We start from the raw sequence: 9,384 nt of genomic DNA on the forward strand, positions 1-9,384 counted from the left end.
CGCTGTTGTGTTGAAATCAGATGTGACAGCAAGGGACAGATCTACTGGCTAATGACTTGTCAATCTCAAATTGTTAATTAACGAGCATACCCAGGACAATTCTCCTTTCTGAAACTTGAAAATCATAACCATGTGAGATAAAATGAGTGATTTAGCCCAAAAACCATCATCAAAGTTTTTTCAGTCCAAGACCTGTTTCCCCTTAGACTTCTGTGGGACTTGAAGATGTTTTTGCAAACACGTGTATCGCCCCCTGTTGGCAATTAAAGAATGCAGCTGGATGCGTAATGATCACCATGTAATTTAACCCCAACTGTGTCTTTACCAGAGAGAACCCACACAGAAAGGATTCAAACCCAGGACCTTCCTGCTGTGAGAGGATGGTGCTAAGTACCACCCCACTGTGCCAACTCAGTGTAAAAATGAGGTGTCATGCGTAAATGAGTTGGATCTAATGTCAAGTAAGTTAAGAGAAATGTCCACACAAGTGAGAATGTAGCTTCACGGACTGAAAAGAGTGAACAAACACAGCCTCCTGAAGACCTCTGACACCTGTTCATTTCCGATGGAGAAACTATTAATTTCCTGCTCAACGAGATATCAGAGCTACGTCTTTCTCAGAGATCTAATCAGCATCGCATCTCGTACAGAGAGCTGATACACAGCAGCTCCAGTCATTCACAATCAAGGACAGGTGGATAAAAAAAAAAAAAAAAAAAAAAAAATCATGCTTCACCCTTTTTGAAGCAATTTGTAATAAAATACCAGAAAAACAGGCTTTTGTAAAGTTTTCAGTGCTGGATAATGTTGAGAAAGGATGAGTTTTAAATGAACAACATGTTGTTGTATTACATGACCATTATCTACTTGTTGAGTTACAGCAAATAACAGTCGTTAACCACTTTATGTGAAGAACACTGACTTCACTGCAGGTTTTACAGATGTCTTTCAGTCTCTTGATATTTCAACTGTTAGACTATGCATATGTAATTACCGTACAAAACAGTGACTTATCTTTAAAAAGCATCGTCAGTGTAGTAAATTTAACAGCAGCTTTTTCATGCACAGTCTTGACCCCCAAAGTCTTGATGCATGCTCAATCATCCAGGTAAGTAAATCCCAAAAGGTTGTTTCTGTTCCTGCAGTCAGCTGAGACTGAAGAAGTCACTTGGATGTAGCGTTTTCTCCCACTGACAATGCTACGGCCGGATGAACAAAATCAACCTTTTGGGGTCTTGCTCCTCAAAGTTTTTCAATGAATGCGGCAGCAAATGTCTTAGTTTTTTGTGATTGTGGGGTCTTACTAAGCATTTTCAGTATGAGTGTCATTATGATTGGAGGAATAATTATCTCAGATTGAGAAACACAGAACTCCGAATTTATTTACGTTAAACAACTTCTCGATTCAGTCGCTCCGAGCACTCGGGTTTCCAGTGTGGCAAATAAATCACAATAAATGATAAACAGAAGAATGAAGGTAACTTCGAGTTGGTTAAGCGAAAAAAAAAAAAGAAACTGGAGATTAATTTAGCAAAAGAATGGGGAATGCCAGGCCTCAAGGGCCGGTGTCCTGCAGGGCCTTGATCCAAAACAGCTGATTTAAATGGCTAAATTACCTCCTCAACATGTCTTGAAGTTTTCCAGAGGCCTGGTAACGAAGTAATTATTGGATTCAGGTGTGTTGACCCAGGGTGAGATCTAAAACCTGCAGGACACCGGCCCTTGAGGCCTGGAGTCCTGCAGTGACCTCTGCAGTGACCAGTTGCCTGATTCAACATAAAGCACCCAAAGGGTTAAAAAGTAATTGGACCCTTTACTATCTTTCTTTGAAATCAGAGTGGTGATTGTTAAAAAACTGAATCAAAAATAAATAAACAAATAAAGCTGTAGTTACATGTCATATTCACAGAAGTAATAGGAACAACTTTATTAGGTGATCAAACGCGTTTCAGCTTATGGCCTTCACCAGGATCAACTGAGTCTTCATGCCATCAGATGTTTGATCTTTTCCATGCACCTTGGAATTGGTGAAGTTGTCCCAGAAATATTTGTTGATATTCTCAGAAGTAAAAAGAATATTTTCTATTAAAATGCAAGAAAACAGAGAAATCTCCCTGTTTTAATAAATAAATACTGGACAAAAGGCACAGAACACCTTTCTTGTGCCATTACATTTTATTTTTGCTTTACATTGTAGCAGTAAAAGGTGCACAATACCTCAAACGCTTCAGTCACGAATGTTCAGAAGCTGGACCTGAAACTTGTGTAACTCAGAAGAAACAACAAGGACAAAAACCAAAGTGTTTTGTTGTGGAGATTGTATTAACCGTGGTAGTGTGAGGAGTCTAACTGTCGCCGATTATGGATGGCATAAAAATTTTCATACAAAACATGACTGAGTTTTAGCCTGGAGTCTGCCTTCTCCATAGCAACACAGCAAAGCTGAGTGGAAAAAGTAAAAATCAATCAAAAAAAACTGGCGTTTGATTTGACTATTAGACTTTTCTGTACTGAAAGCAAAGCTAATGAACGATGATCCCTGCGGCTGTCTTGAGTTTCACGAGCCTCTGTGTGTGTCAACCTTCACCCTGATACGATAAGAATTTCATCTTCATCCTGTGAACTCCGTTACCCTTGTTCTTCACTGCATTTAACACGCAATTTATTACAAGAAAAAATTAATACTTTATAATTAGTAATTTGGTGTAAACAATCCAAACTTTTGGAAATATTTCATAATTGACAAAGAACACCAGGTCTTTTTAATACTCCATAAAGTGCACTTTCAGTGTTTTAAAAACATCCCTACCTGCTGCCTTTACAGTACAGTTTAAAGCAATGAAACAAAATAAAAGCACTACAGAACTCACTCACATGGGAGTAAGTGAATTAAAATGCACTGAGCTCTTGGTGAACTCAGCTTCACCTCCGTTACACTTGTCTAAAACAAAGTCTTTACTGCCACCTGATGGCAGAAGTGGTCACATGCTCCCAAAATATGGCACCGAGCCTGCAGGGCTGCAGCACACAAGTTGGGTTTTTTTTCCCCAAAGTAAAACTCATCTCTTCTTCTTTCATTTGTTTTAAAATGATCTGGCAAAGGAGCTCCTTTATCCTGTGACCTCTTTCAGTCCTAAAATATATTCTACTTTCTAATAAGCCGACTGATGACGTGTACTTTCATGTCAAGCTCTCTTTGCCACAAGCCAAATATGTCGCTTCATCCGGGTGAAAAACTTGGATAATGATCGTCGAAAGTCAACACTTAGCAAAAATCCCATTGCTGACAAATGTTACCCAAAATAAAAACAATCTTGTGTGATCCCTTTTGGGAAAAATATTAGAAAAATGAAATGAAGACAAAACAAACAAAAAAAGGTCTTCGCTCACTCAGCAAAGAACCTCCAGCTGTTTAGTCCGCTCTGGACACCTGTGACAATTCCTCATCAGTGTGACCATGGAGGGATGGCAGTGTTGACAAAGAATAAATTAAGACTGGATAAATAATGAGCCTAAAAACAAGAAAACATCAATTAATGACTTCCAGTTGAAGCCTTTGAAACCTGAAACCACAACATACCAACAAAAATATATAAAAATTAAAAGGTAGAGCTGGGTTTGAGGTAGAGTGTGGCATGACTCCTGAAAAAGTCAGAAAATGCCAACTATACCTTCATGGAGATTGCAATATACAATCACTGATTGCAAATCCGGACAGTCAGGAGTTTCACTCCCCTTGATTTCATGCTCCCAGGGCATCCTAGCCTCCAGATGCTGCTCTGACCTGCATGTGAGCATCTTTCTCAGATTTTCCCTTTCAGTCCTAAAAGTTAAACCCAGTTCCCCTCAGCTCACAGGAAAAAGTTGATTTTGGCAGGGACAGTCTTACAGCCAGTGTTGGAGAAGTACTTTCCCTTAGCTGGAGTGTAGTTCATGTCGCCCCCTACTGCCTCCACCACGTCATTGCGGCTGCAGCTGCCCCGCTGGCAGAGCTGTGAGTGCACGCAGCGCTCAACGTGGTATCGGCTCAGGGGCAGGAAGGGAACAAAGCGGGTGATGAGCTTCTGCTGAATGATGTTGGACTTGAAGAGGCCGCCTGAATGGGGGGTAAAAACTCACTTCAGTTACTGAAGTAATGAAAGCTTTCATCAGCAATGTACTGGAAAATTAGCTCAAAGAGGCTGCTTAATTTCTGTGTTCATTATGATGCACTGCTGCAGAGCAATGATGCTGCTTCTATTATGGGCTTTAATTTTATATTCATGATTAACTTAAATGAATCAAAGTCAGAAGACCAGTTTTAGCTCTGGAAGAGCACCAAAGCATCAGTATCACTGCCTTCTTCCTCTTCTAGTGAACATACAGTAAAAAAAAAACAAAAAAAACACTGTGTTTGAACAAACCAAGGTGAGAACACTGACATGAAAAAAACTATTTTACCTCCTGACACCAGCATTTAAAATGTCTTAACCTTCTCACACTTTCAACATACATCTTCACCTGCTTCAACTGAAAATCCAGGTTGTACAGAAGCCGGAGTCATCACATCACACCTTTCCCTAAACCTCCTGATAATGGCTCACAGTATGACTTAGAATTGATTTTAGGATCTATTTCAAGGTCCTTCATGGCTTCTCTCTGTGCTACATATCTGAACTATGAGACCTTTACTCAACAATCTGAGTCTTTGTCCAGGCTCTCATGTGACTGTTATCTGGTGCTGAGGCTACAGCCTACTGGCCAAGCGTTTATGACCCATTTCATTTGATTGCAGTTACTTCTTTTTTAATTTATTTCTCCCTTTAAATGTTATTGAACGCAAGTATTGATCTGTAAAGCATTTTATGTGCTCTGTAAATAGAAAACATTAATATTTTATCATGGTTATTGTTACTTTTACTTTTTCTACTTCAAGCACTTTGCAACTTGTTCTCTAATATTTGCCTTCCTCTTGTTTTTGTCTATATTTCTCCTTTTTGTTATTTCTACTATATTTACTATTATTTATATTTTATTCAGTTCTCAGTTGATCAGCTGAGAACTCCCACAATTTCGTTGTACATGTACAATGACAAGGGCCATTCTATTCTGTTTTATTCTATCCTATACACAGAAAATACCGTACTGAACTTTAATCAAACTCTGAAGCGGTTTGGGATGAAACCACCTTACCCTAAGAGTGTGGAGTACTTAAACATGTAAAATGAGTCTTACTTGTGTTATTGTTGTAAACTGCCTGTGCGATGGCCTCCTGCAGGTTGTCCAATTTGATCTCCTCTCTCTCTCGTCCAGCCTGACGGTTCTCCAGAGCCACTTTGTTTATCACCTCCTCTCCTGCAGTGCTGCACACAAGAAACACAAAATAAGCTGCCTGTCCCTTTGTAATAAAAAAAAAAGTTTCTTCTTTAAGCATCACTGGGAGAGAAATAAAGTTTTGAGCATTAACCGTTCATGAAAGCTTTAAGTTATTTTGACAAAGAGAATACAAGAACTTCTTTTGGAGAGAGTTCATATCCGCAGAATTAGTGTCATATAGATCCTTCTTGGTGCTTTAGGAAGCTAAACACTGGACATGCCTCACTGGATTAGGGGAGTGTTAAGTACCTGATAAAGAGGTATATCGCCTTGCGGTAGTTGGTGCGAAATACAACATGAGACGGACCCAAAAAGGGCTCCAGGACATCAATGAGGCCTGGAGGCATCTTCTCCATCTCATCAAAAATGAAAACTGAGCGAGCGCACTCCGTCAGGTTTCCCTGCACCCAGTCCTTCAGCTCCTCCTACAAAACCAAAGGATGGATATTTAATTTCACAAGCTCCCAACACATCACCTATGACTGCAACTAACAATGCTTTTAATTACGTCTGCTGCTGTTCTGCTTTTATTACTTAATTATAGGCTGTGTAACATGTATAACTGCAAATACTGTTGTCTGAAAGGCGGCACTCGCTTGTGAACTTTTAGTATATAATTAAATGATTAGTAACTAGTTCCCACTTAGTTAATTCTATAGACAGAGTCTGCTGAACATAAAACAAAAATGATCATATGAGTCAAGTATCTTTTTTGTGTCTACTTGTGTGATCATTTTTGTTTTGACCAGCCCATCTTCCCTGAAATTGGGAGCAAAATCACAGGACTCTCTTGTAAGTTCTAAATGTATGTTCCTAAGAAGAAAGCAGTGTCCTGTTTGCACATTAGGAATGACAGCATTCAAACTTCCCTTTGTTATGGTCAACAAACATTTTATATTGAACACACAATAAAACGACTAGTACATTACTTCAGATTTTAGATATAACCATTTGTATTTCTCAACATACCCTGTACTGCTTGACTCGGTGGGGCAAGGGGAAGTGCAGCGTGGGGACAAACTGGTGGACATACGGGCTGCTCATGGCTGAGCCGTACAGATGATTTCCCAGCATAGAGCTGACCAGCGTCTTTCCCGTCCCAGAGGAGCCGTGGAAAGACAGCACCAGTGGCTGACTGGGGCTTTTATTATGAAGGAACCTCCCCACCTCCTCTGACACAATGTCCTGAGCCAGATGCTGTCCATAGACATTCTTGTAGAGGTCCCACTCCAAGTCTGGCGATCAGAAAAAAAGAACAGTCACAATCTTTGTTGGTGCAATACTACAGGGGTGGGGTGCCCTGTAATAACCACAATAAAGGGTTATAGGAATAAGCTTCAGGAACAAAACAGAGCAAGAAAAATCTACTTCTCGTGGCTGTTGTCATGAAAAACCTGCAAAGTAGACAACTAGCTAATTTAATTACAGATATTGTAAGAAATTTCTTTTATTCAGCCAGCTAGCATACCAGTTAGAAAATCAGCAATAAGCTACAATGAAAGCCTTAATTGCCTCCTCGGGAACACTGTACACTAAAAAAACAAAAAACAGTTAGCGGATATAATTTTTATAGGAAACATATGTAGTATAATACAGCAACAATAAAATACAGTTTCATAAACAAGCTAGCTTGCTAACACGAAGCAGCCTCCGTAGGTTAGCATCCACAAGTACGTCTCACCTCTAATATTCGGCTTAAAGTCACAGTCGCAGCTGTCCGATATGGTGCAGTAAAGTTTCTGGAAAACGCAGCAGACTGGGTTACAAAAGAACAAAAACAGCACAAACAGTGTCGCCAACATTTTGGCTGCCTGCTTGTAGACAGAAAAGCTCAGTTTGGAGCTTCTCCTTATCGCTACCGGCTGATTTTGTAGTTTTTTCCTCCCCGGAAGGCGCCCAGAAAGACGTAGCTCAGTGACAAACTGGACTACAATTCCCAGAGAGCATCCAGCACGGGCCGTGAATTGTGGGACACGTTGGAGGATCACAGTCCAGAAAAACGTAAGACTTTGGCAAACTTTACTAGAAATCTTCCTGACAGATTACTTTAACTGGAATGGGGAATAAGAGGGCGAAACGGTCTGGTATCAGGATTTGTTTGTTTGTTTGTTTGTTTGTTTGTTTGTTTGTTTGTTTGAAAGAAAGTTGTGACAGCACGTTTAACAGAGTTGTTGCTAACAAGTCACAAACTTTCTTGTTTTTAGTCGAAACATCAAACCTGAACCCGAGACTTACAGTTAATTCACAGATATTCCATATGGCGTTTAGGTAACAGTGAAACAGAAGCAGAAGGTAGACTAATAAGTGCGGAAAGGCCACATACATAATGTAGCCTTCAATTTTACTAGATAAATAGAATCTTGCATACTGGAACATGGGTGAAAATAGGAAACATGGTGTAAAGTAATAGGTTATATAATCTATATTCATAAACCTAAATGGGATGGATCTAAACCTCATTTTTTATCACTTTGATGTTTATTTATTTATTTACTTATTTACCTGGTATGATTCCATACTTTCTAGGAACTTTAAACAACAGGATATTAAAAAAAAAAAACGTTGTTGTTGTAGCTCCAAATGAAACAGAGACAAACCATCTGGGTTAAAATATCATACTTAAAAATGCAATTCAAGTAATTTCTTAAACATGTTTAATATCCATTTTATGTAATTATGCATGTAGATTTTTGAAAAATTCAAATAAAATGTGTTTGTGTTTGTGAAAGGTCTTCTATTAGCAAGTCAAAACAAAAAACAAAAAAACCCCAGAGCTATAAATCCAAGTTGTGTCCTGCATACAGCAGAGGGAGCTATTAATGTGAAAATGATCTTTGATGGAGTCATGTGTTATAACATTCTGGGTCCTTGCAAAATAAAATAACTTAATTTGTTTGTTTAGGGTTTTTTTCCCCTCACTTTTTGTCATGGACAGCACACTTCAGATATGCACTCTTAGAAGGGATGTGTTAAAATTGACACATCATGTGTTAAATTTTAACACATGTGCTGCATCAGATTAGGGACAACACATGATGTGTCAGTTTTAACACAATTAATGTGTCTGCTCCTTTAACACATCTTCTGTGTTAAAAAATGTAAACACAAAGATGTGTTATTTTGACACAAAGATGTGTTAAAATGTGTACATTTCAATTTTTTTTAAAAAAGGAGAAAAAAGATGGGTATATATTATACACTTATTGAATTCCATTTTTTATTTGGCATATTATAAATCATTACAAACTGAATGAACAACAACTGTCAGAATCTTTTCAATTAAAATGTTTTAAATTCAATTTTAGCCAAAGCTATATCACAATTTTTACTTTACAAAATCAAACAAAATTCATATCTGACTAGCTTTCTATCTCTCTAGATCATTAAAATGTCAAAAAAAAATTGAAAAAAGGGCAATCATATATATGATTGCCCTTTTTTCAATTTTTCAATTTTTTCAATATACACTCAACAAAAATATAAACGCAACACCTTTGTTACGGCTCCCATTCCCCATGGGATGGACGTAGAGACCTAAAATTCATTCCAGATACACAATATAACCATCCCTCCCAAACAGTGGTCACAAATCAGTCCAAATGTGTGGTAGTGGGCACATCTGCTATATTGAGATAATCCATCCCACCTCACAGGTGTGCCACATCAGGATGCTGATCTGACATCATGAGTAGTGCACAGGTGTACCTCAGACTGCCCACAACAAAAGGCCACCCTGGAATGTGCAGTTTTGTCTTACAGCAAAATGCCACAGATGCCACAAGCAATGAGGGAGCGTGCAATTGGCATGCTGACAGCAGGAATGTCAACCAGATCTGTCGCCCGTGCATTGAATGTTCATTTCTCAACCATAAGCCGTCTCCACAGGCGTTTCAGAGAATATGGCAGCACATCCAACCGGCCTCACAACCGCAGACCTCGTGTAACCACACCAGCCCAGGACCTCCACATCCAGCAGGTTCACCTCCAAGATCGTCTGAGACCAGCCACCCAGACAGCTGCTGGAACAAT

The 9,384-nt window shown here is 39.1% G+C and overlaps 1 protein-coding gene across 1 annotated transcript; it reads right to left on the reverse strand.

Annotated features, from left to right (window-relative positions):
- Window positions 1–2,156: 2,156 nt before the first annotated feature.
- Window positions 2,157–7,231, reverse strand: tor2a (torsin family 2, member A). The gene is made up of 5 exons (XM_086315393.1): window positions 7,037–7,231; window positions 6,325–6,590; window positions 5,605–5,780; window positions 5,215–5,342; window positions 2,157–4,096 (listed from the first exon to the last, which is right to left on the reverse strand). Exons 1-5 carry the CDS (start codon window positions 7,155–7,157, stop codon window positions 3,852–3,854), a joined length of 936 nt encoding a protein of 311 aa, XP_086171519.1. The 5' UTR covers window positions 7,158–7,231; the 3' UTR covers window positions 2,157–3,851.
- Between the last annotated feature and the right edge of the window lie 2,153 nt (window positions 7,232–9,384).

Source organism: Aulonocara sp. 'chitande type north' Nkhata Bay, linkage group LG12 (genome assembly GCF_057382095.1).
Source record: "Aulonocara sp. 'chitande type north' Nkhata Bay isolate Kocher_YH1m ecotype deep benthic linkage group LG12, A_spYH_male_GT1.1, whole genome shotgun sequence".
Taxonomy (NCBI): Eukaryota; Metazoa; Chordata; class Actinopteri; order Cichliformes; family Cichlidae; genus Aulonocara; species Aulonocara sp. 'chitande type north' Nkhata Bay.